This window comes from Necator americanus, chromosome IV, assembly GCF_031761385.1.
Source record: "Necator americanus strain Aroian chromosome IV, whole genome shotgun sequence".
Taxonomy (NCBI): Eukaryota; Metazoa; Nematoda; class Chromadorea; order Rhabditida; family Ancylostomatidae; genus Necator; species Necator americanus.
The window spans coordinates 3,850,432-3,877,877 of NC_087374.1; the positions used below are offsets into that span (position 1 = coordinate 3,850,432).

At 39.6% G+C, this 27,446-nt stretch overlaps 2 protein-coding genes across 7 annotated transcripts; one reads left to right on the forward strand and one right to left on the reverse strand.

The window, feature by feature from the left end:
- Positions 1-1,227: 1,227 nt before the first annotated feature.
- Positions 1,228-10,873, reverse strand: RB195_000329 (uncharacterized protein; the record flags this gene model as incomplete). Of its 4 annotated transcripts, XM_064196598.1 has the most annotated exons (17): positions 1,228-1,362; positions 2,300-2,377; positions 3,036-3,113; positions 3,175-3,321; positions 4,129-4,356; positions 5,268-5,369; positions 5,763-5,992; positions 6,692-6,893; positions 7,638-7,755; positions 8,667-8,863; positions 9,097-9,144; positions 9,287-9,380; positions 10,016-10,167; positions 10,344-10,503; positions 10,580-10,645; positions 10,723-10,752; positions 10,839-10,873. In XM_064196598.1, 17 exons carry the CDS (start codon positions 10,871-10,873, stop codon positions 1,228-1,230), a joined length of 2,100 nt encoding a protein of 699 aa, XP_064052476.1. The 4 variants fall into 4 exon arrangements, with proteins under 4 accessions (XP_064052476.1, XP_064052477.1, XP_064052478.1 ...); XM_064196597.1 differs by lacking the exons at positions 5,268-5,369; positions 5,763-5,992 and having other exon boundaries at positions 6,687-6,893; XM_064196596.1 differs by lacking the exons at positions 1,228-1,362; positions 2,300-2,377; positions 3,036-3,113; ... (3 more) ...; positions 10,723-10,752; positions 10,839-10,873 and having other exon boundaries at positions 5,954-5,992; positions 6,687-6,893; positions 10,580-10,632.
- Positions 10,874-10,978: 105 nt separating this feature from the next.
- Positions 10,979-23,375, forward strand: RB195_000330 (uncharacterized protein; the record flags this gene model as incomplete). Of its 3 annotated transcripts, XM_064196601.1 has the most annotated exons (18): positions 12,751-12,807; positions 12,867-12,960; positions 13,410-13,520; positions 14,617-14,649; positions 14,702-14,743; positions 14,800-14,912; positions 14,994-15,050; positions 15,541-15,624; positions 17,033-17,088; positions 17,940-18,069; positions 19,406-19,512; positions 19,720-19,798; positions 19,855-19,956; positions 20,019-20,108; positions 21,014-21,068; positions 21,136-21,291; positions 22,174-22,271; positions 23,331-23,375. In XM_064196601.1, the coding sequence occupies 18 exons, from the start codon at positions 12,751-12,753 to the stop codon at positions 23,373-23,375; spliced, it is 1,509 nt and encodes a 502-aa protein (XP_064052481.1). The 3 variants fall into 3 exon arrangements, with proteins under 3 accessions (XP_064052480.1, XP_064052481.1, XP_064052482.1); XM_064196599.1 differs by lacking the exon at positions 12,751-12,807 and adding an exon at positions 10,979-11,083 and having other exon boundaries at positions 13,410-13,510; positions 14,617-14,743; XM_064196600.1 differs by having other exon boundaries at positions 13,410-13,510; positions 14,617-14,743.
- Positions 23,376-27,446: the final 4,071 nt, after the last annotated feature.

Sequence of the window (27,446 nt, forward strand, 5' to 3'; positions counted from 1 at the left end):
CAAATACTTAGTCATAAAGCTTGATCACTAAGCACACTAGTTCAACTTATCAGCGCTGAGCTGTTCAGACACTCTGCGCGTGTAAATGGTAATTCACGTCGAATACACGGAGACATTGTAACTATGAGACCCAACAGTAAACTCTGAACTTTCTTTGTTGGGCGGGTAGGGCGTTCGATTTCATTCTTTCAGACTCTGAAGAAGGAGATATCGCTGAAATGTTAGCCACGAATGAAGGATTATAACAACCTCGTGACTGGCTCAATTAAAGAAAGCAATTATTGAAACATCAACATGGCGAGGTTTATTGAAAGTCGCACATAGAGACATTGTTTTATACAGTAGGATATCTTTAACTACTTGTCCAGCGAGGTATGGGACGTGCACGCCATAATAAGCAAGAAGCGGTGTATTAAAAAAACAAACACCTCCCGAGTAATTTCCAGCCACGCTTTCATTTCTTTCTACCACGTGGAAGCTCTGACGTAGAAAAAGAAAAAACTTTCCCAACATAATTGTCTCGTGCCATCATGCAACACTACTGCACTCAAACTCATGCAAAGATTTAAAAACAACGAAGCGCTTTTTCCTGCCTTCGCACAGTTTTGGTCGCTTTACTGTTCATAATATCGCAGCGGAAACATCATTTGTATTTTCAAGCTACGTATATCTTCAGAGTGTAAAAATGTGATGTATGAATACCGAGGAGAATGACGAAATGAAAAAAATACAAATTTTTCCTAGTAACATTTGAAAGAACTGTTTTGAAATGGTTGTCTACGCTAATTCCAGGCGTAGTCCTGCAATGGTTGCGCAACAATTGTGTTAAAAATTGTGTATGAAAATGAATTCAAATTTAAATTCATTTAAATTCTTTGATGTCACGGAACTAGGAATGCGACAACACACTAGATGTTAGAAATAAATTAATGTTACTCAGCTAAAACAACCTGAAGAGTACATCTTCATTCGAATTAACTCAAGAAATAAGCGAATAACGATACCGAGAGAGTGAGAAAAAGAAAGAGAAGAAAAGAGAGGAAGAAAGAAAGAAGAGAAAGAGAAAGAAAGAGAAGAAAAAAGAATAGAAAGAGAGAAAGAGAGGTGAACAGAAAAACCAGTCAAAGTGGAAACAACGCATCGCTGACAAACCAAACGATCGAAGGAGTCTAATTCATGTAATATTAATGAGTTACACAATTACTTTTTCACATGTCATGGATACCTTCATTTTGTGGAAGATGACACTTCAACGATTTGCCAAAGAAGTTTTCCACCTTCTGGAGCGAAACGCTTCCTCCTCGCAGTAATCGATACGCGTGTTTCGCATTCAGTTGTTTTCAGGAGATTGGAAGTGTCCAACTTGAATAAGAGTTTATTAGCTGAGTTAATAAGAAGTGAAGAGTGGAAATGAAATAGATTTAGGATTTTTTGAACCACTGTACTAGCTTCCCTATTGTTAACATTAACAAAATGTCCCAATCACGACTCATCCTCACGTTCCTATGTATATGAGAAGAGAGGCATCGAACTCGAAAACTATCTAAGATCTATATTCGCCTAAAATCGGTCTGAGGAATCGATACTAACAAAAAAAAAACGGAAAATGAAGTGGAAATTCACTGAGGGGTAAGGGAACACTTCATAGGTGATCAACCGATTGGACTTCCCGAGTTCGCCTCGATCCACCATCTCTGTCCGGGTAGCCGACCTTTCGCTTCACCCTTACTGCTATCCACGTCAAAATACCTTTTTTAATTTTTTTAAAATTTTCTTTGTTACATTTAATAGCTACTTGAGCGCTTATGTTAATGGGAAAGCTCATGTCAGTGTTAGTGAGAAGTATGTGAGAAAAGAATTGAAAAAAGGGTATGGCCTGGATCTTGTAGTGTCAGGAGATATTCGATTTGATAGAGAGAAAAAGTTTTTTTTTCAATACAAAGCGTGCTATCTCCTAAAATATCTGTTCAAAGATAGCATATCATGAATTTGAACATTTTTTTTGAATCTGGGATCTCTAAGCGAGTAGATAGGATAGGGAAGCAGCTCAAGAATATGAGCGGAAGCACTCTCAGTTTGCCTTAGTAGTTCAGAAAACGGGGTGTGAAACAGCTTCCGTTGTAGGGTTGCTAACAAGACTGTTTTTCCTTTCTTCTAAATTACTAAGAGAGATTTGGAGCGTGGAAACGTTCATATTCGTGAACTGCATCTCTACCCTTATCTAATCGTAGACAGACCCTAAGGCATCATTTTCCTGGCCGCTGTTTTTAATTCGATTTTTAACAACATAATTACGCACCACATAACCAAGGCAATTGTGATATACTTCGTAGTGACCTCCACGTTTCCTGTTGGTGTGCAAAGCGGTAACGTAGAGCTGAAATAAAAAAATGATGACAAAGTCCCAAAGATTGGCGCGTAGTTCTGCAAAGTTCTCCAAAAACTGCACATGTAAAGTCAATGAGAGCAGCAACCAAAGGTGCTCGAGTAGCAAGTGAGGAAATTCCGAATACTTTATAACTCTGTTCTGCAAAAAAATCAAAAAGTACCATTATTGGGTCGAAGAATAAGTTAAGAGGATTTTCTTCTCAAAATTTGAAAAGCACTTAGAAATAAGATCTGATAAAATAGTACAAATTATTCGATAAAGAATTTCTCGCGATACATAATAGTAGTGTTCTGGTTCTTTAATTTTTTTGATGCCAATTTTTTCTTTGGAATGCTTAAGGTGTCAAATGTCAAGCGGACAAAACGAAACATTTTCAACATCTGCTTTTTAAGCTTAATCAAGGTCACTAAAGGTACCTTTTTCATGAGATTTTTTATGAGCTATACACGCGGTTGTTGATTGATCTTATTGGCTTTACCACCCTGCTTTTCAGGACAATTAGAGAAAATGGAGCGTGACCGCGCTCGTTGTCCGCACCCCTAACTTTTCTTTCTATCATTTCGTGGAGAGACCTCAGCGCCGTCAATTATGTGGACGTGCCGTGTTTAAGAAGGGTCTTATCAAGAATTCTGAAATTGCTGCTAACCTCAACCTCATTTGTTTCGGGACAGAAATGGCCATCGTGCAGTTTTTGCATCTGTCTAATGTAGTCGTGACATTTACCCTAGAAGGAGTTCTGCTTCCGCTTTAGCGTTATAGAAGTATGTAAAAGTATGCCAATGAACCTTGTGTCCTCCTCCGATGCGGAACCGCCCTTGAAAGAAGTGACCAGGTTCAAGTGTTCGAGAAGTGCAGAAATCAGCATCTTGATGGTAATCTAGTAACCATACACGATATCGTCCTTTTTCCATTTGCATCTCAACCATAGCCGTCTGGAAAGCTACCGACTTCAAGGATATAAAGCGGTCAATGTTCCAAGATGAAACATCAACAACGTATAATTCAATTACGTCTGAGTATATGTGAGGTATAAAGAATTCTAAAATAACAGTGAGCAGACAATGTAGGGATGAATGATAGAGGATGTGGACGTATTTATATTTAAACATATCTGTAGAAGACTCACGAATCTGAGTCTATATATTTAGCAAATCGATGGAGGGACCAGCCTTACCCAAACCAAACTACGATAAATGTGCCTAGTAGTAGTGACGGTACCAAGTTCCCAAAGATTTCAGGCATAGTTTAGAACTAATGAATAATTCTTTTGGTTCTGAAGGTTGTCGCGGTGGTCTTACGGCAGCCCTACTCATACATTTTTCAAAAATTATACTCTTCAGAGTAAAGATAAATTGGCAATTGCGACAGTCACTACTCTTGGAACGTCCATTGGACAGTACTAGCAAACTCTTCTCTGCAATTTTTGTAGATCTCTGTGACCGATATGAAATCTGAGAAAGATGAAAAGTAATGACTTCAAGTGATTGCTGCTTAACGATTTTTCAACACGCACAGGCGATTCTCCATCCAATGGTTCTAGATACTCTTGCTTAATTTTTCAACAAACAAGAAAATTATGGTTCAAAGTTGGCAGAGTTGGAAAATTCTACAGTGTTTACAGGACTGTTCCCGAATATCACAACGGCGCTTCAAAAAGCTTAACAATGATAATTCATTTCCCAAAGACGGAATTGAGAGTCTGGAGAGTAAAACAATTAGTAGATTGTAAAGAGAATTACCGCTGTCACAGAATGCCGCTCATTGCTGTCAAGATGTTTTGGTTCGATGTAGCAACATTCACAATCAAGAACTGGATTATCTGCGTCATCTTTCCTTTCATGTACACTTGCTGACTGTCCAACAAAAGTCATGGCGTTTGCACTCCGTTGAAGAGGTTGTGATCGAGCTTTGCCTGGCAAATGCCTCTTCACTTTGCTTACTTTCCGTGAAAAATGAGGAGCCCAACTCTGAAAAATTTTGAAATGACATGTGTGAGTCAAATCATGACCATGAATTACTGAGTGATCATGAGTGGGGATTTTAGCGAATTTGTAAGCAGAATCAGAAAAAAAAAAGAATGATGCGACTTCCGTTTCTTTTCCTTCTTTACAATAAACTTAATTAATAAAAGATAGAAATTAAAGCTCTTAGGATTGACCAAAGTTTCCTGGGGATGATCCAGCACTTTCAACTTCAACTTACATTCTAGAAGTTAAAGAGAATGGTAGATGGAGTGAATTACAAGAGCTAGTTGTTGCTTCAAATCAGATTACTGCAATGGAGATTGGCAAGATCTGTCAACTTCGAAGAGGGAAAGCTAGAAGGTTAAAGATCCACCTACGGAGGTGGAAGTCTGCATTTAACAGTTTCTTTAGACCCTACGGCTATAAAAAAAAGATGCTACATGACTTTCTAGACGTGCTCACATAGTTATATGGAGACAAATTTGCTTAGGCTAAAGATTTTTGGCCGAGAAAGAAAATCCCATTTCTTAGAACGACACTTGGGAACTCACTCGGAAGACCGATTAACCTCTATAAGAATGTTAATTATCACTGCTCAAATTCTTGGTTCAGTTTTTTTTTTTCAAAAACTAGATTAGAAATAGAAACGGCAAACAAGTGTGAATTCAGCCGAAGTTCTCATCTGTTTGCAGCTTAGCTTCCAAAAAAGACATCTAAAAAACAGGAAACTAACTACATAGCAAAAACTACTCTTCTTCCTTACTCTTTCTTTCTCTTAGATTTCTCTCTTTTGTTCATTAGAAGTGCTGGTGAAAGTAGTGGCATATCCCAAATACTCTCACTGAATCCTTTTCTGTGATAATCTGCCTTCATCGGTCCCCCGCACGTTGAATTAATGCGCTCAATGATATCACCTTGATCATCTTGACTCCCGTTGTTCGTCGATTTGCTCGAACGGGCACCAGTAATAGTTCCGTTCGTCCCAATCGTGTGCCAGAGTTGCTTAGTGGTTTCTCCTTTTGCAGGAGACGCGAAGAACGTCAAATTTTGCTTTGATGAACTTTATGAAGAAGTCTGACCATCGGGTCGGCGGTCTTCCTGTAGTGCGCTTAAAAGCATCACCCCACGAATCTGGGGTGGTACGGATTCCCGGCTTATTTCCTTTATTGATTTCCTTTATTTACGGCTTCGAGCGTTCCGGCGCACCATTTTCTACAAGGAGTTAGATTGGAGCGCGCCAGCCCTGTGCGGCGCCGTATCTTCCGGGCCGTTTCTTACGGCAATTAGGAAGACATGAACGGAATCACCCTTCTCTCAATAATCTACTATCCCGTATACGAATACTTCACCTGAAATCTGTACCACCTCAGATTCGTGGGGTGATGCCTTTAATATCGTATGGAACCCACGGGTCTGGCCCAACGATTGTCCTTGAAACGCATCACATGTCCGGCCCACCTTATTTTGCTCTCCTTGGAAAACGCGGTGGCGCCTCTAATCTTCGATCGCTGACGTAGGACATAACTTCGAATCTTGTCCCTCACTTGTGTGAACCGAGATACTGCTAGCATCACTATTTCGATCAAGCGTTCAGTGACATTTACCGCATTTTCTTCCTGTTTGCGAAGTGCCCAGGTTTCTAAAGCAAAGGTCAAAACAGGAAGTACGGTAGTGTTGAAGAAGTGACCATGGCGCCGGTTAAAATAACACGCAAGTAATTCATTAATACAAGAAAGAAATATTAATATAACATGATATGAGAAATGTGATGTGATATGAGAAAGTAAAATGGGAGTATATGCATGGAGCAGGGTTAAAATTATACGCATGTAATTCAATAATATAAGAAAATAATATGTGGTCAAATAAAACGTTTAGAAATCACAGAGTTGGATCACAGAAGTCGATTAATCCTTTCAAAAATGCTCAAGGATTCGAAAGCTTTTCGCGTTATACCTAAAATTTCATCCTATACTACAATAGCAACTTTGCTATCTAGAGATTCGAAATTTATAGAAGCCGGCATTAGTCGCATAGGTACTCAAATGATGACCTTGGCGCCCCTGCGCGCTTCGCTATAAGTACCCAAGTTTGAGATGAACGTCGCAGATTTACTTGCATCCTACTACCTCGATGTTTCGCAGTTTCACTATGTGAGGCAATATCCCTCCAATTTCCACGTACGAAGAGATGCTTGGTTCGAATACGGATAGATTACAATTTTGCATAATACCATGAGTTAGTCTGAACTTGTGTCACTGATGTATTTGCCTTCCGGGGAAGTACTTCGAGGTTATTGCTTGGAAGCAAAAATTATGAAGAAATTCTCTAACCTCACCGATGGGAACAGCGCTAAGCACCTTCCACATCGCCATCTCATTTTCCACAGTTGATGGCCTTGGCCGAATTCGCACAACCGTTGCTTCGTAATCTTGACCACTTTGAAGAAGCCTCCTTTCGTCACGAATAGCTCCTAGTTCTTCGTGGTAAAAGTCGTCCCCTTGTCGATGAGCCAATGTTACTGACAAGGGTACATTCAGCTGCAATGACAGAACTTATTGATTATACACGGAGTAAAAGGATAAAGGATACTATAGGCGTTGGTCAACCCCTATAGAGATGCGAATGTGCGTTCGACTTCAGTTCAGAATCTTTTGAGAAACGCAGGTATAATCTTATAATGACATCCGGAGGCTAGCCGACGTGTCAGGCGAGTGTTTTTATCCTCTCAGAAATATTTGGCACTAATTCATTGACCTTGGAAAATTCATCGAGTCAATCACAGCGGAACCTTTTACCGACTGCGTTGCACCCACTCATGATTGGTGTTACCTGGGGTAAATGCAGAGTATCACGAAATATCGTGGTACGGAAACCCCTATGGAAAACATACAGATCGGACCGTAGGTATTAGGAAAGAGCGTGGTTCCGCTCACTTGCCCTCAATCGTCGCAAAAAAAAAACCCGACAGGCGCCACTTTCGTTTTCATAATCTACAACTTGAACTCTAAGTTTTCTCTAGGGTTCCGTACCACGTCAGTTTCTTGATCCCGCTACCTTTAAAGTTAGAATTGCAAATATGCTTCAAAACAAAAGGAACATCTTGCAATGCAAGATTATTATTTATGTAGTTGTTTGCTTGTCGCGTGGATAAAGCTCAGACGGCTACATGAATAAGAAAATACACAGAGTTTATGCGCACTAGTCGTCTGCAGTTCTTACACTCACCATAAACCAAACGAAGTAGTGAGATAATAAACAATTGTTACAGAAAGATTCCTTACCTCGACAGAATTTCCTCTAAGACGTGTCAGGTATGGTCCATTGATTGGTTTACATTGCAATGTGCAAATATCGATTGTTCGTGTTCCACGATCAAAAATGCTCTGGACATAATCCGGGCTAAATATTAAAAATAATATAATTATTTGATATGGTTTGACAGGGCAAAACACAAAAACAAAAATCCGTCAGTGCTAGTTAGTGGATTCCGTCCTACAAGATTCACAAAAAACTATAGTATGGGGAATATATAGGAATATATCTCGAAAACCTATCACTTTTAGGATGAAATCTTTAGTAAGGTTATTGTGAACAGATGAACCTTGAGATCCAAATGTACGCTGATGACGTTAAGATTTACGGCATTCATAATGATGAAAACCTATACCTATTTATAATGACTCGAAAGTACGAACAACAGTAAAAAATCAGTGGCCAAAATATCTGACTGGGCTCTAGTTATACACATATGCAAAGGAAATGTAGCTCTGTAGCATGAGTGGTGTTACTCTTAAAACTCGTAAATCTGCAAAAGACCTAAGAATTCCTGTTGGCGTTAGTCTCAACTTTTCAGACCATATGGAGTAGATTGTAAGGAAAGCGTACTCTTTCCTTTTTTGACTCCGACCACCATTCAGATCTTCACATCCTGGCGGTAGGGAAGGGAGCGAAATGAAGCCGGAAGGTAACAGGGAGAAAAATAAATTCAAATGATTGTAAGTAAATATCTATCAAGAAATATTGGTAAAAAAGTGAGGAAATGAGGATAAGCTGAAATACATATGTGGCATAAATCAGCATAATGTTTCAAAAAATTCTAATGTGCTTTCATTGACGAAAGAGATCACCTCCTTCGGTGTCATTACTATAAGGCACTACGTGAATGACTACTTCTGCGTCCTTTTAGGATCCACCAGAATGTAGGAAGCAATATGCGGTAGATGACGTCCGAGTCTATGCGAAAGATTTCCCACTTTAATGGTATCATTGTGCTATTGAGATGTGAAAAAAATGAATGCGGAAACACATACTCTAGCCAGAAATCAATCCATTGTCCCACATTGAAATCTGATAACTCTCGTGGATCAGAACTATAGTGGAGCAGGCCTTCTAGACCATTACGTCCTAGTCGACTCCAGATGTATGCTGTTGGATTATCACCATATTGACTGACGGGAGAACTAGTGATGAGACCTTGCAAATGAATGTTTTCCTCGTGATCCGTCTTCTAAATATCTGTATTTCTTGCACAAGAACTCTGTCATCTAGTGAGAGGAAAAATTAGATACACAAAGAATGGGTGTACCAGTATTTGTATAAGGTGCTGGTCGTGATTTGCGCGACCAAGAAAAAAAACTAATCAACAAAAGCAATCAACAATTAAACCACAGAAGTAGTCCATTAAAAGAAACCTATCCTAACAGTATTTCGCAGTATTTCTTGGAGTGGTGTAATACTGACCCCGTCAATATCTCGATCGTCACAGTAGACCTGTGGTTCCGAAGGAATCTAAAAATATTCATAAAAAGTGGACGTGAAAAACAATTACTCCGGAAACCTCTAAGTGCACTCTAGAATCCAAATCAATCCATAATGCGGTTCAAGCAAAAGATCAGAGTGGTACAAATCTGTAAAAGAAAGAACAGCCTACTTCAACATTATCGTTGTGGGGTGGTGCATCATCGACGAATTGAGACACTCCCCATTTATGACCACCAAAACATTCACATTCTTCTTCGTTCAATCTGTAATGAAATTAGATACTTGCATTGAAACTGCCCTGATTTTGTTTCGAAACGACGGCAAACATCAAGATTTTCGTTGCATTACCGTAAACAAACATGAAAATATTATCAACCTACTCCTTTATAATTTAAAACAAAACCATGAGTTCTATTGCTGTCAAAACTCTGGTTCAAGGCTTCATTCAATAAGTTTACGGAAAAGTGATACCTGTTCTTTCCCCTAACTGCATTTTCGAATAGTATAACAAAGTAGCAAAACATATATTCACTGAACCCTCACTAAACCAGAATCAAATCTTCAACATATTCATGTTCAAAAAGCAAAGTAATTAACAGAACTAGTAGATCTTGCACAAGCAGTGGAAACTCTCTTTTGATCAAGTCTCTATACTTTTCAAAATTCTAGAGTTCTGCAGCCGGGGAGATGGCCAAGTTCACTCCTAGCAGTTTGAATATTTGAGGCATACCTTGCAACATTCGTAAACTACAATGTCCAAAGCTGGAAAGAGATATAGCAAATGCAACCTTACGTAAAAAGGGTAAAAAACAGAATTTCCGCCAAGACAAGTAAATATGTGTGATCAACAAGCTGTTTTTAATTACTCCTTTAAAAAAACCATGCATTGTACACTAACCTACGAGCCCAAATCTGAAATTTCTGGTTTTGGTATGACCTCTCAGCATTGTTCGGTAACTGATCCAGAATTGGAATAGCGCCAAAATCAGGAGTGTCACATAAAGAAATTTTGCGGTTGCTCCAAGAAATAATTGTTCCGACCGTCAGGACCTAAAAGTGTGGTAAAACTTTAACGAGAAAAATAACATTAACCACATTTTTAACAAATACCAACAGCATGAAACTAAACATAGAAATAAAAGGCGACCTAAGAAATGCAAAAAAAGAATGGAATATCGGAAAATTGGGGTGATAATCTTATGGTGAAACCTAAAACTACTGCATACCTCTACCATTCCGTTTCGAACCCGTACTGGAGGAAGGTCGGGCAAGAAGGCGATGCCATGATCCAGAACCTCACCGTCCCGAAGTGCTAGTCCTATCCATTTACCAATCTCATAGTCTGCGTCACACTCAGATATTTTCAAATCAAAATCGCCATGCGAGCTAAAAGAAGAAAAAAAGAAAATCCCACCAACATTACGAATATTGTGCAGTATTTGGTAATGAGAAAGACACCTACCAATACACACGAAAGGAAGTATCGGTGCGTCCAACGATAAGGCCTAGCAACATCGACAACCAAAACCTAAGCAAAAAGAATGGTAGTAAAAAGAGGCAGGAACAAAAAAAAAATAAAAGGTTGGTGCATGTCCAAGTAATTACCTCACCGCTACTCGGGTACGTTTAAGCCGTCTTCATAGTTTTGCGACGTCGCGCAGCGCAAAAATTATGTAGAATACGGAAATAATAGCGTATAAGAGCAGCTACGGTCTCTCTACCGTAAGCGACGCGAAAAAGCTGCATGATTGTACATGACTTGCCGCGCGCGAGTTCATCACGTCGTTTGGCGAACTCGAGCTGGCAATCGATACCGACGAGTTGTCTCTTTGGGGGTTTCTTATCGCGCCATGCACCGTTTATGGGCACAAAATTTGTAGGGTGTGAAGACTCTTGGGATTTCGTGCTTCCTGCGTTGACCTATGCTTCGGAAACCTGGGGATTTCGCAAGCAGGAAGAAAACGCGGTGAGCGCAATTGAGAGACTGATGCTAGGATCATCCCGTTTCACGCAAGTGAGGGACGGGATTCGAAGTTCTCTCCTATGTCAGCGATCTAAGATTAGAAACGCGTTTGCCAAGGAAAGTAAAATAAGGTGGGCCGGACACGTGATGCGCTTTAACGACAACCGTTGGACCAGAACCGTGAGCGACTGGGTCCCTGCGATATTAAACGCATTACAGGAAGACCACCGACCTGATGGTCAGATTTCTTCACGAAGTCCTTCAAAGGAAATTATGATGCTCTTCGTGTCCCACGCGAAAGGAGGAACCACTGGGCTACTCTGGCACGCGATATGGACAAATGGAAGAATTACTGGCCCCGCTCGACCATTTCGAAGATGTGATCAACGGGAGTCAAGGTGATCAAGGTGAAGGTGATCGTTCCGAAAGAATAGATAGGTAGATCAGTGAATCTTTATTGCCACAGCCGACCGCACAGTGCCAACGAAGGCGAGGATATCCTAACACATCAAGCAAGAGCTACTACAAGCGGCTCATAACTACCTGAGTTGCAATGAAGTCACGATAAATGATCATCATCGGTATGATGATTGCCTATCACGAAACTGACTATGTCGGGGTCTCTGGAAAAACAGAGCTCGGGGCGTAGATGACGGGTACGAGCGTGACCCCTTATCCACTAACCGTTCTGGGAAATTCCCTGGGGACCTCCTTGGTTCCTACGACTTACGTCAGAACGCGGCACCCTTCTGCACGTTCCGGTTTCCTTCAGTTGTACATTTATTGGTCTTACTTCAGTTGGCCGTTGAGGAGACTTCATTGATTTTCTACCGCTCGAATACGGCAGTGTACGAGGAGGTGATGCGGTATACGGGAGACTAATCTCATGAACGTATGAACTAGAGCCGTTTCCTATGCCTTTTTTCAGGATGATTCAATGCCACGCTCATACTCTAGTCTAAGAGAACTATAGCGACGGCTTTAGCGGGCGCCGACAACCTCGTCACACATCGTGTGTGAGTTTGCGACGCCCTCTGGCGTTTCTGGAATCGAGAGACGGTTTTGGTGATTATCAAACGCACGTCAGATACACCAGAAATTTAGTCGCGGACAAGCGCATCACCCAGCCACTCGCTTGAGAATTGGGAAGATTTCCGCAACAAAAAGCTAGGCCTCTCAGCGAAGTGCTGTTGCACCGAGCTTGGGTCAGCGAACTGACCGAATACAATATCATAGAGCGCGGTTGGAAAAAGGAGTCACTGATAGCTTCATTCTCGTTTCCATCGTATTTATAATTTAAAAAAATAGGTGCACTGGATGCTTGCTTAGATGGTGCCGTTGCTGTATATGTCAGAATGATCAAAAAGCACCTCCAATACGGGGGCGCTATTGACAGCCGCACCGAGCGCAGTCAGAAACACCGAAACAGAAACAGTAGGCACTGTCGCCACATCTCTGCAGTTCGCCATGGTCCCACCTCGATTCCAATCGCTATCTAAATGACACCGCTTCGAGCGCAGCCGCTTTTGTCTGTCCGTGCTTTATATCTTAGTAGAACAAAACAGCCATGTACAGTGAAGAAAATAATTGTGAGATGCGTTACTTGGGGAAAGCGCTCGAAATGTTATCACGTCGATCAGGTCGCGTTGTGTGATTGCAAAAAGATTTTAATGGTTTTATCAAAGCTCATATCACCGCGGAACATTCTGACTTCTCAAAGGGAATGGGTTGGTTTCATTCTGCTAAGTGGTATGCTAAAGCGAGTAACTATTATGTTGTCTTCCAGGTCTTCTTCAAATTACTCACATTCCAGATGGTCACTACGGCACATTCAGAAAATTCAGTAGGAAACATAGGGAGAGAGTTGACTCAAACACAAGGTACGTTGGGTTAAAGGCAGATTTCCAGACGGATATTCACGAATTAAGGAATCAAGGAAAAAGTTGTTCAGAGACCTAGATTACGATGATGAACGTATTCAAGGGCAATTGACTCTTACCCTTCTAAAAAAAAGTTGTGGAAAATGGTCTTCCTGTACGATTTCCGTACGAGGCACCTTACAACGCGCCACCTCTGCACGCGCGCCTAGTTTGCGAATGGATGAACGATAATCATTGAGAATTTCCCAATAGCCTATTCAAGTAAGGCTAATGGGTATGTCTTTGAGGGAACCGAAAGTGTACAAAGATGGCGTTATGAGCTACCTCGCAGGAAGATTCGTCCATGGTGGCCGTTTCCCACGCCTTTTCAGAGAATCGAGCATAGAGCGCTCATACTCGTAATCGGAACCTTTAACTCTGTCGTCTGACCTTGCACATTACTGTTCCAGTTCTCGCTTATGCGAATGCCCTCCTCGAATATGGCTTGTACGTCGTGTATCAATCATCTCCATTAGTGTTGGGTTCTACTATTGTTCCATCACCAGACCAGGTTGTACAAGGTTATTATACGTTCCCTTTTGTTTTTCTGTTTTCTGCTTGCTTTGCTAGTTCTAACAAAGATTTATGTCGACCTATTTATTTATATATAATATATAATATAATATATTTTATTGTATATTGTGAATTACTATATATTCATATATAATATATTTTCCTTCCACATAAATCACTTTAGAAAGCTGTGCTAAATACTATAGACTGCTATGTTGGCGGTCCACTTCTCAAATGATCTGCAAACTGACGTGAAAGGGTATTAAATTCATTCGTGAGAGCATCCATCTTTGGGCTCCTATGAAGTTCCAGTGCTCGATACAACTCGGGAGTACCCAATGTAGAACAGTTTTGATGAGTATAAGTGTTTAGACAAAAAAAGTTTGCAGAAGCCAACCAAATAAATAAAAATAATAATGCTGGGATATCGGAAAAGTCAGAGACGAAATATGTGGTTCTGGTGCTGCGGATGCATTACGCTTCCTAGAACCCGCATTCGATGCAGGACCTTTACGGATAGACATCAATATAGTATGAAACACGGTGCAGTTGCGTAAGTGGTTGCACTCGAAACGGTGCGGTTAGAATCTAGTGAGGACCCTTGATGACACCATTCCTCGCTTTAGTTCGCGATGGTCCCACCTCGATTCCAACCGCGCTACTTCGAGCGAAGCCGCATACATACTGTGCTTTATAGTCGAGTCAAAACGACATGAAGGTGTGGTTGCGGTGCATTTGCGCTCGAAACGGTGCGTTGGAGGCAGCAGTTGGAACCGAATTGGGACCGTCGCAAACTGTAGCAATGGGTGGTGTCAGCAAAGGTTTCACCACGCTCCTAGCCGCTCCGCTCCACCGAAGCGCCTCGAGAGAAGCCGAGTACGCAATTGCGTACGTGTTTCATGTCGTTTTGACTCAACCAGTGCTGTGAAGCTAAAGGCAGGTAATCAGCTACGATTCTTTCGTTCTGGGTTCATTTTGTCCATGTCTGACGCCCTTAGTAATAGCAGTTTTATATTTTCACTTCTTACAAATTTCCAGTAAGGTATAACAGAAGGTCTTCTCGTCGAAAACAAAACAAACCACTCAAACAATTTCTTTTTACAGAATTTTCCAACCTCTTCGACGAGCAACATATGTGTTAGTCCACTTCAAATGATCAGAGCATGGGCACTTCTCTCTCTTGTTGCAGTTGGAAAGACAAAAAAAGCTGCTGATAAATTCCTTCGCTGCAGTACGTCTATACAAATCTACATGATGTATACTTTAATGAAAAACTCTACCTTTTAGTTACTTCCAATCTGGTTACTAAAAATGAGTCAATCCATGAAGTTCTCTATACACTTCAAAGGCCATTCGTTGATTGTCCCCAGTGCATTCGGCTTTTTAGCGAACATCAACCTGTTAGTATTTCTTAACGTTTCTGTTTCCATTCTCACACAATAAATATAATAATACAACAAATAGATACGACGTATCTACAGGCTGTCCCCATCAATCGAGATATTCTAAAGGTAGCTGAAAAATACTACGGCACAGACGTAAGCTTTTTTTTGTTGTAAAATACCAGAAGCAGTACACACCTTGAAAAACAGTAGAAAAAAATGTGAACAAAAATAAAGTAAGATAATTGGTAAGGTGTCTGGCGTCAATCAATCCGCTCGGGACCAGCACCACTGCATTCACTTCAATTCAGAATAGTTTGAGGTTTACGAACGAGTAACTGGACTATACAATGACTTCCCGGGGCTAGCCGATGTGTCAAGTCAGTGTTTTTATCCTCCCAGGCAAGTGTGGTACCAATTTATCGAAGGGCTTGGTTGGCAAGCCGGTTTCGAACCTCCGATCGATCGTGCAGTCATACCCATTTATAGTAAATAAAATAGGTGATATCGTCAGCGCTCGTGTGATTTTCAAGGACAGCATTTTTCACTTCTAAAATATCTCTTCTTAAGTGTAGTCATTTAATTTAAATTTAGCTTCGTGATCTTTCTCGTGGGAATACACGCATTTCATTCACCTAAATTTTAGAAATCGCCTCCTTTTACTGAACTGAGTTTCGCTGGAGATGATGACGGTATGGCTTCAACTGCCAGAATAAATTTAGAAGCAGAGGTAGGTTTGTTATCTCGCTGTTACTTTGTGCAAAATAGCCAAAACTGAGTTTGAGAACACAAATCGGTCTGCTAATTTAATAACATCGAAAATGGAATAATTAAAATGTTTCGCAAGTAACTCAAAATGTTCACGAACTTTGCGTTAGTCTACTTCAATTTATAAATATTATTACTTTTAATACGTCCTGCAGCATGCTTAATTTCATATTCTTCGCTGTCCTTTCTTTTTAATCAACCGAAAGATCACCGTGTGTTTCGGAGGGAATGAGTCCTTTTTCTCGATTCCGCCAAATAACCTGGAATTAGGCCGTTTGAGACAGGCCTATGTGATTCTATCTTCCCAACGATGCAACTTCATACGAATAATAGAACGAAAACAATCCGCAAGCGTCTCGCAATTGTATGGGTGATGCAGCTTCTGCTGCTTATTTGAATTATTTTAGCTGGATTGCAGGCATTTTGTGACGAAGATTGCCTGCGTTCTAATGCGTAATAAGTTGCATTGTTGGAGAGATTGGATCACACATCGCTGTTTCAACATGAGAGATCTCAGCATTGTCGTTCATGGTAACGAGATATCATCAAGCGCGCTGTGCTTGAGGCATAAGACTAAAAATGATGCAAAAATGAAAGCGCATCATTTGTGATGACTAATATTCTTTTAAGAATAATAATATAGTGATATATATATAAGTAACATTGATATATTAACATCAGTTCATATTAAATTTGATATTTTCGTACTTTTTATGATTATTCAAAACAATTCTGTTGTGATGAGATGTTTCGAGATTTTATTCAAGTGAGCTGAAAAGTCTTTCCTCAACAGTCAGATGGTCCTTTACGTCCTCCGTATTGATTAAGTCCACCTATGTGATCGATTTGTTGATTTTTTTCTCCCATTTTCTTATTAGACTCAATAGTAATTCACACTGACTACGAAAATGGAAATCAATTTGCTCTTGAATATGTATTTTAGAGATTTGTTGACATTTATAACCGGACTTTCGCAAACAACGACTTTTGCATAAGTAGTAGGGATTTCTCATAGTTGATCTTAAGTATAGTAATCGTTTCCCACAGAAGAATCTATTTTGTAGATTCATCGATTCTTTTTCGTCCAGGTACTGTAGAAGATTATGCGTATTCAGGTGTTTCGGCGTACGTTGACCAGCAAAAATATCCGCATTTGTTGATTTTTCTAGGATTGTTTTCGGTTTCCGCTTTTCGGGCGCCGATTACAGTGATATAAATATTACTGGCATTCTAAAGAAATATTCTTTCATTGTCTCAGAGATGGAATATCGTCTTGATTTTAAATATCATGAAGTTTGCAATCCTTTAAATAGTTCCGAAATGAATCATTCTGTAAGCGGCATGGATATTTTCTACTTGAAATTTTTAAGAAAAGCAGTGGAAGGCACCTTAATTTTGTGGTTCGCGAAGAGAACGGACCAAACAGGTGGTTTTTTTTTTAGATTTTATTTTTACTTTCCCTACTTGCACTATCTTTTCTACTAATACAGATCTCCGACATTAAAAAGTTACTGAAAAAAGTGTCAGAGGACTGAAAAAATGATTTATTTAAGATTTAATTTGATTATAAAGAAAAGAGAAGTGTCAAGGGAGTAGACACACTAGACCCACGCAGCGTTTTTGAAAAAGTAGGATGTAACATTCATACGGCGATCTGGAATCTCTGATATCAATACTCTTACAGCATTCTATTTTAAATCGTCATTACATCGTTTTGGCGAATAACATATGAAAACTATCTAAAAATATTGTAGTGTATTAGATGGTGCGTAGGTTGAGCAAACCATAACCAAGACCTTCTCGATCAATGTAATGTAAATTTGAATAGGAAAATCGGAGAGGTGGGATAGAATGTGCATGAACGACTTTATCAAATTATTTGGAATCCATATTAAAGCCACAGACTTTAATGTCCATTTCTTCCTAATTTCCGTAAAAAACGACCCGGAAGATACGGCTTCGAGCGTTCCGGGGCGCTACTTTCTACAACGAGTTCGATTTGAGCACGACAGCCTTGTGCACGCGCCGCATCTTCCGGACCGTTTTTTACGGCAATTAGGAAGAAATGGATGGAATCACCCACCTCTCCATAATCTACTATGTCACATACGAATACTCCACATGAAATTCGTACCACCTCAGATTTGTGGGGTGATGCCTTTAAGTTTTCCTGCTCAAAATGTCGCGAAGTATATTTCTAGCTTTTTCTACAGCCTTCAAATCCGTATTAAACTGTTTATTTTTCACTTCTTCTCAAAATGTCTTTTTATTTTGTAGAAGAGCACAAATGGTTCTTGTATCTGCAATTGACTGCACATTTTATTGGAAGTTCGATGGGAAACAAGGACCACTTACAAGATGCCCATTTTACTTGTCTTCTTCTAAAGATGCTGAAGGTGTAAGCTATGTACGTGATACACCGACTCTATTTGTAAATAGGCTATCATTGAAAAGCAAGGTAAACAAATTGCGAGCGAGTGGCGCCTAGAACTACACCACTCGGAATGGAGCAGACTGTTCGAATTTAATGTACTTTATTTCCACGTTGCTTCTCTGCTGGACAAATGTAGGGCCACCTCCTATTATTCGTTAATTTCACCGTAAACTTCACCTATGAATAGAACAGTCGAGATCTGAAATGAAATGATGAAATTTGAAAGATAGGATATCACGAAATTAACGATGTTGGGATCTCTGTGGGAAAATATAGAATTGAGATTGTACATTACGAGTATAAACAAGAGCCCACTTAATTCCCTCTAATAGTCCTGAGAAACGGCGTGGGAATTGCATTAGTTCCCACGAGACACGTTAGAACGCGCACCGTCTGCGAGCGAGCGATCGAGAATCAATGTCTTCTTAGCAGCCTATTCAAGTAAAAGCAATGAATAAACTGCTGAGAGTACAGGAAGGTGTGCAAAAGTGACGCGTTTTAGCATGCCTCGTAGGTTCTAAAGCGGTTCTCACACCGTTTTTCAGGATGATTAGGGGGAATTCAGCGTGGTCACGGTCATACCTTTAATCTACAACCCGAACTTTATGTTTTCCACCACAAACAAGAATATAGTTAATTTCGTGATAGACTGCTTTTAAAAGTAATTTTACTCTCCTCGGCAAGTGCCAAATGGCCTTTTATGTTTAATCATAGAGGTAACGTAGAAAACCTTCCCTTTACTTACGCTACGCTCGAAGCGTAGCGGCTGAGACAGCGGTTGAAACCGAGGTGAGACCATAGGGAACTGCAAAGATGGGTGGCGGTAGCGAGGGTCCCAACCGCTACGCTCCACCGAGCCGTTTCGAGCGCACCCGCTTACGCAACTGTCCGTCCAATTCCAACTGCTTCATGTCGCTTTGACCCAACTATAGATAATGGAAGAGGAATGCACTGTTTGAACATCACCTTCTCGTGCAGTTTTTACTCCTAAGATTGACAGAACCATTAATTAATTTCAGGGTAAACAATGATCTACTTGGATCAAAACGACGTGAAGCGCGATCTTGTGGCGTAAGCGATTGTGTTCGATGAGATGCAATGCAGCGTAGCGGTTGGGATTGAGATGGGACCATCGGGAATTACAGTGATGAGTGGTGCTAGCGAAGGTCCCCTCTTGATTCTAACCGCTACGCTCCACCGCACCGCTTCGAGCGCAGCTGCCTATGCAAGCTTATGCAACGAGCTTCATGTTGTCTTCACCCGACTATATCTGCGGGAACTGTTCCCACGTATTAGGAATTTGATTTAGGTGGATGTTTGGCCGTGTGAAGGACAGTTCCGATTTTCGAACAATGGAGACGAACCGTTGCTGGAGTTGGAGTCTCATGTTGACGGTTTCAAGCTGTACTTGTACAGGTGCGCTTCTGCAAAAGACTTTACGTTTATGGTGCTAGGATAAATTAACAACTTTAAAATGAAGTTTTTTTGCTGTGTTCAAACTCTAGTCATTCAGTTCTTTTATTTATTTACTTAGTTAGTTTTTTACTTTAGTTTTTTGAAGTTTTTTTTTCAAATTATCTATGTTGTTCTTACCTTATGTTGAAGTAAACAGGTAATGCACAGGTGTAACCTAAAAGAACTCACAGCCATATCGTTCTTCCAAGCTATTGATTCATTGCCAAGCACCAAATCGAACATGAAGGTTGTTCAATAGCTTGCCAGAAATTGATTTTTGACAATAAACAATTTTTTTTTAAGATTTGTGTGCCGAGATTATTCGTGATGTTTCCTCTGAGATTGTCCGAATGCACCAACACTAAGCACAAGTTTGGTCTTCCTCGAATTTTCGATCGCGAAAAGGTAGGAAATAATGGCTGGTAATGTGACGGTCAAAGAAATTTGTCATTATTTGAAATGTTCAGTCTGATCTTTCTGGAATATTCTATCGTAGTCACTCGTTTTATCCATATTTCGTCACCTTATGGGAACATTATCACAAAGCAAAATTCAAGGTATGGTTCTATTATATTATTTTCTTTATTGTTTTCATTTTCACTTTTCTTTATTTCCCTTTTTGTGTTTTAACATTTGCACAAATTTTAGTGCTGAAATACAGTCCTTTTCCTTGATTTTTCCCTCCAGTTTAAATCGATCAAATAGCTTAGAGAAGAATTTTTTTAATCGTTTTTTTCCGAATAGTCGCACTTTTCTGTTCGTTTTATGAAATTGAATATTTGGCTGAGCTAACAATGAGGGCATGTGTGTTTGTTCAGCCCATAAATAATGCAGTTCTTCACAGCGAAGGACTAGTGCTTTTAGTAACGAAATGGAGATGAATTTCAATTTTTTAATTACTTTTCATTAATACAGTCAAGGTGCACAACGTTATTGGATAAAATATCTAAGAAATTCGTTAAACAGAACAAAACTGCAAGAAAATGTACGAATATTTTGGACAGAAATTTGAACAGTAGGAAGAAGTAACCCTTGTATTCTGGCAGAGGGGAGTTGAAATCCTGTTAGAAAAGTGGTATAGGAAATGGAGAGCAGGACATTTTAGACGAAAAAGTAAATATCGCGTTATCTATGGGATGACCTAGTACGATATAGTCCAAATATATAGGTCCAAACGATGTGAAGCTCGGTGCAGTAGCGGAAGCGGCTGCGCTCGAAACGGTGCGTTGGAGCGGTTAGGATCGAAGTGGCACCCTAGCTGGCATCACTTATCGCTGCAGTTCGCAGTGGTCCCACCTCGATATCAGCCGCTAGTTTCACGCGCGCGGAGGCGAGCGCAGCTGCTTACGTAATTGCATCGAACTTCATGTAGTGTTGTAGTTGTAAACTATATCACATCTGCACTCTGATCCCACAACATCATTTGTAAAATCGTCTTGTTAAGGACTGAAAAATCTTCCAGGTGTATCCTGGGAAGCCGAAGCCTGTTGACAATAATGTTAAGCAGAAGGGATTCGGTATGTGTTTTTCATCACGCTAGCTTTTTAGATTCTTTATGATTCAGACGACTTTTTCTTGTTTTAGCGAAGATAGGCGTTGCTGTTGAAGAACGATTAATCAGAAGAAAACGTCATCACTTCATTGGCGAGAGTAGTTCTGACAATGCACGTTTTCACAAATACTTTGAATATGAAGAGGAGAAAGAACTACTCAATGATAATAAAACTAAACAGAATACTCGTGAGTTCAAAGTTCTTATCAAATTTAACAATGAAAGCATGCACCTAAAACATTCTGTGCAATACAATACCACAAACGTTTTTTTTTTTCTTCATGGTAGACAAGTGAACCCATTTTACTCATTATTTGCGTGGAGCTATAAGCGTATGACATGAGCTCATGAGGGAAATTGTCTGTTTTTCTTCACTTTTACCCTCGTAGAGGCCGGAAGAATTGATTTGTCGATCGAGAAGTTGAGCATCGGGTTCTCCAAGTTTCTGCCTTTCGATTAGTTAAACTACCCTTTTTACTATTCATTGGAGGAGACATGTGCATTTAATTGCCATTCTCAAACCAATATGAAGTGAAGGATGTGTTTCTAGTCGTAAAGAGAATCTTTAGAATGTAAAAAGTATTGGAACTTTTCATCGAACTCAAATTCAACTCATATTGTTATTGGAAAGGGTGTTATTCATCAACGGTGTGGGTGACGAGAAGAAATTCGGAGATTCGGAGGAAGATTTTCGGCTACTGAGTGATATAAATTAGAAGAATTCCACCTATGAGTAGAAGACTGTTGATTTCCGACTGATTTGAAAATTCCAATCACTTCGGCTTTCATCTTAGCCAATAATCTACTATTTTTCTCTTTTCCTCATTTAGTAGATTGGGACCGATATAGGAACCGAACTATTTGTGTGCTGTTGTCTGGTTTGGTGCGCTTTACATAATTTGCGTAAATAAGCGATTCTAATGAGGTTATGTGGCGGGTTTTTTTCCGCACTTCGACATTTTTTCACATTTCTTTTATACCTTCACATTTACACAAACATTCCGTTGATACCATTCCTTCGTTAATGTTTCCTTTTTTTGTGCCAGCTAAGAAAAATTATCAAAATTCAGCTCCGGACGACTCGTATATGAAGTTTGATACGCCATTCTTCTTCATGGTTGTTAAAGAAGGAACGTTCGGTAGAATGGTTCATTGCGTCGGTCGATTTGTGAGTGAATTTGTATTTATTCTAAATCCAGTATACGAGAGGTTGCACTAAGTGCTTGTACAATCACAAAAAAAAGTCACATCTTTCAACCAAACACAATACACTCGCATAAAGAACCTCTGAAGATTGCATTACACTGGTGTAGATGTTTCTTTACTTGGTGGAACTGATCGACTACGTTGAAGTAATGCGTAAGCTAGTTTAGAGGCAGCATACCGCGAATTTGAGGGTGTCAGGATCTCTCCACGAGTTGAGAGGGCTGGTAGTGTAAGTTCACGAGTAAGCGCCCGTTCATTCTTAATTCCTCCTATATTTATTCAGGAAAATTGTGTAGAAAATGGCCTTGTCGCGCCGGAAACCGCTACGATGCACCTAGTAACGAGTCGCGCCTGCGATAGAAGGCGACCGCAACGCAGACGTGACACGTCATTAGGCGCATCATAGGGGTATCTGGAGCGATAGGAACGTTTTTCACGCCGTTTTTTCCGAGTAATTAGGGGAATCGAATGTGATCGCGTTCTTACTCACGAACTACGCCACTTCGAAGACAGCATACCACGAAACTGAGTGTACTCGTGGAGAGGTTCCAACACTCAGTTTCGTGGTGTGCTGTCTTTGAATGTGGTTCTTTTTCGTGGTATCTTCAGAAGACCTGATAATCTCTTTTGCATTCACACAAGAGACTTTGTGGGAATGACAGAAGTAGATTGTGAGGTAAGGAAAACACCAGAATTTTAAGTACATTCTGCTGCACTTTATGAAAAGCCACCTTTATCGATCATTTTCTGTTTTTCTCTCTAATGTAACTTTGGTGAGCATCAGTTTGAGGCGCCTGGAATTGTATTAAAACAACCCACAACAACAAAAAATCAGTCTTAGCCAAAATAATTTCGTAAGATGCCGCTTAAGATGTTCGATTTAAGATGAATTAGCGTTTCATTCTTTCAATCCTCGATAGTGACTTAAGATTTTCTAGCAAATCATCTTTTGATGGTTTGGCAAAGTAGTACTTAGGGCATTAACAGACCTCCAGCTAATATTTTATCTCTTTTTTTGCAGAACAATGTAACTGCAACAGATCCCTTTGGTGTCTCGATTGTTTGAATACAGTTGAAAAGTCTATAAAATCAGAAAACTGAACGAGAATTTCACTTTTACCTGCTCTGAACTATAATTAAGAATCAATAAATAGTTAAATTTTGGTGTTGTTGTTTTGAGAAATTTTTCGATGAACGGTAATGTTGATATTCTGTCGCCCATCATCATCGTGACTATAGAGGAGCCATTGAAAAAATTTTGAATGTGAATATTTCACGCCCAAAATGGTAAGGTGTCATTTTACAATGGAATGAATAATTCGAGCGAAATTCTAAATTAACTGAGTTCCGATGGATTTTTTGAAATGTTCTGCATCATACAAAGTATGTTTTTTTCCCTTTTTCTGCTTTCCTGGCGCACTTTTTGGTGAATAAATAAATAAATATGAAGAAGAGGATTATTTGGAGTTTTCCGTTCTTTTTTTTTATTCGTGACCAACTATTGTGAAAAGCAACGGTTTCGCCTCAATGTTCCGTAACCCTTCACCTGAAGGGAACGCAACGTTTCTAGCAATATTTACAATCGAAAGAACCGAGTTGCCATTGTGCGTTTTTTTTTCTTCCCCATCGGAGGACACTTCAGGGGAACTCAGCAAAAGATTTCCTCGTCCGGGATTCGTTTACCTCACTGAGAACACTGCCGATGTACGATGGTAGTGGCTCGTGTGCTCTTTGTGACTCAATCGATTCCGTTCTCAAATAACGCCATGAACTCGCGGTTGGGAGCTGTTTGCTTTCTGTTCGAGTTTACATTCCCTCATCGCGATGGGGAATGGCTGGCTCGTCTTCCGGTTCAACTCCGCCCCTCCATACGTCGAATTAACGCGTCGGCGCACTTGTACTTTCACCTGATATGTCCTGATCTATGATATTAATTTGAAATGTTTTAAAGAGATGGTTATTTTTACTTTACTATTAACCCTCTCATGTTTCACTAGTAAACAGAAGATATTGTGAAGGTGTCAAGTGGAGGTTCTTTGTCGTAGCCACTTTTTTTTTCGTTCTTTTTCCCTTGGAGGTAGAAAAACATCTATATCTGACGTCACATTTCTTGGCACTTTCGGGTATTTATGTTTTTCCTATCAGAACTCTCATAACAATTTCGACACGTAAATTTTGAATTCTTCATTGATCCTAAGTTTTCTTCGAATGATTTCTTTCATCTTTAAATGATTTCTTTGATTTTGGTTCGACTCAGAAAAGTAGTTCACGATCCCTTCTTGATCACTAATCAATTGAACGTTTTTTTTGGACATATGAGTTGTTGTCTTCTGTGCAATTAGGCTGTGCAATTAGGATTTAAAAGTCTTATTTATCTGTCTTTTTTATACTTATTTATTTATTTGAAAACACCCATAAATGTGCCATAAATGGAAAATAGAATGAAAACAAAACCAAGTTCACTAGAATTTTGTCCAAATTCTTAACGACAAAGCTGATTCTCCTCAACACATTTTTTGATGGGTTGACAGGTCATTTTCCTGTAATGGAAGGTGAGAAATTTTTTAAAATAAGCCTTTGAAAGTTATTTTCCAAAATGAATTATTAGTTTTATGTTTGGTTCAGTGTCCTAATTCTTTTATCCTCCATCCTTTAATGCCAATTTATTATGTTCGAATACTTTGTCATTAGAAATTAACGGAATGGTTGGAGTTATGGAACCTTTGAAGAAAAATTTTGAGGGACTGCCAGAGAAATTTTGTGAGGAAGGGGGTCATAACGGAGGTTATTCAGTTCTCTCGCTAATTTTTTTAAAATATAATCCTCCCCTTACGTCGTTGAATATAAATCTGTCGTAACCGGGTACTGTTATCAGTTTTGTTTATGTTTATATTTGCTTTAGTTGATGTAACACATCTAATTACGATCGCGTTTATGGTAGTCGTGGCAGTAATTGCGCCGATCCTAACTGATGGTGATTTGGAAACTTTTCAATGAACTAAGCTCTGGCACCTGTTATCTTGAACATTTCTTTCTGCCCCGAACCTTTTTTTTTGGAAAATCATGCGCCAAAAGAGTGAATAGGAAAAAAATTTGAGCGATGAGAATCTACTTTCCCTCTATTTGTTTAGAAGTGAAGAAAGAATATGAAGACTGAGAAATATTTATCAAGATTTCCCCATTTTCAGAATTATACTAGTTAAATTAGTTCTTATATCAATTTTTAGTTTTTTACTCATTTTTTCTTCAAGCTGAGCAAGACTTGACACATTTGATTTTCGACGATGTTCTGATCACCTTTGTTTTTCTTCTTGGATGGATCAGCAGTGGATTTCCATGTGAAATGTCCTTGAGCCAAAGGAAGAATTTGAAGAGATTCTCAAAGTGAATACCTATGAAGGGGTCCTTGCCGATCTGATCTTTTCAGTAAATTAGAATTCATTACAGTAATCGAACGTACGATCAGGGAAAGCTAGGATTTTTATTTTTTTTTGGAAATTAAAACTACTTATTACTTTTAAATTCAATTATTACTTATTACTTTTAAATTTTAAAAAACTAATTATTACTTTTAAATTTCTGTTCGAGTTTTCCTTAGTAGAGTTTGTAGTTGATTTGTCGATGGCATCAATGGCTGAAGGAATTTTTTCTTCTTTTTCTTCTCACCTCCTCCTACTCCGTATTCCTTTTCAAACAATGAACTGACTTGTGAAAACGTCATCAAAGCTACGCCAACGCTTTCAAACATTTGAGGGGTCGAGCGGCAAACATTATCGTGGCAGTATTTTTTTTTTCGGAGCTTGTTGGTTCTATGACGCATAACTTCGGCCGTCAAAATGATCTGGATTAATTTTCCGTCCTTCCAAACTTCGTCACTGCACAAACTTTTCTGAAAAAAAAACTCATATATAATCTGTGTATCCCTAAAAGTGTGTGCTCTTTCAGAAGTGAGGTCAGCTTGGCTTTTGTATTAGGGATTTTTTAAGGTGTTGTCCAGTAGGTATGGAAGTAGTAAGTGTTGTCCATAATTTGCAATTAATGATTTGCTAACTTGACCTCGTGGAAATCCAGGAGTTTAGTCAGTAACATTCAAATAGCACATGTACAGATGTATTCATAGATGTATTCAGATGTATTTAATGTATGTGGGCTGGTGTAGCGCAGCCGGTTAGACTACCGCTGTAGTCGATGGTTCGAAACCGCCCTGATGCCAACCAGTCCTTCATCCCTCTGCGGTCGATAAATTGGTACCAGACTTGTCTGGGAAGATAAAAACACTGACTTGATCATCGGCTGTCTCCCGCAAGTCACTGTATAGGCCTATACGCGTTCCAAACCCTGAACGATTACGATTTTCAGTAAAACGCATTGGCGCATCCCGAGTGGATTGATACGGCAGAGACTTTTTTCACTGTGGATATAGGGTTTGGGGTTTTCTGAGGGGAAATTGCACGGCTATTTTTGTCCTTTTTTTTAAAATGTAGACCATTGTTCAGTTGTGATACAACTGTTTGATGCTATAGATTTCTCCTTTTTTGTTCTTCAAAATGAACATAGTATAAAAAAAAAACAAAGCATGGAGATAATAAAAAAAATCTCTGGCGTACCAATCCGCTCCGGATGCGACGCAACGCGTTCACTTCAATTCACAGTCGCGTGTGAGGTTTATAAACGCGTGTAAGCCTATGCAATGACTTGCGGGGGCCAACCAACGCATCAGCTTAGTGTTTTTATCCTCACAAACAAGTCTAGTACCAATTTATCGACCCCGAAGCAATGAAAGTCTTGGTTGGCTCCGGGGCGGTTTCGAGCCATCGACCGACCGTGCAATAATAGTTGGATCTTTTACCGACTAGGCTACACCAGCCCATCATAGCATAGTATGTAGAGAAAGAAAAATTAGTCCAACAGCTGTCAGGCATGTTAGTTTTGTACAAAAAGTTGCGATAAATTTCATACTCCAGGATGTATTAGGTGGATGGATGAAGCAATGTAACGAAAAGAAAGTGGGCTGGATAATAATTTGAGAAGTCTAAAAATAAAGAAAAGTTTTATCTCCCAAGTGATTCTCAAATATTGCATTTCTAAGGGTTTTTTTTTTTGAACTCTCATTTTTTTTGCCTTCCTGCCTTCTACA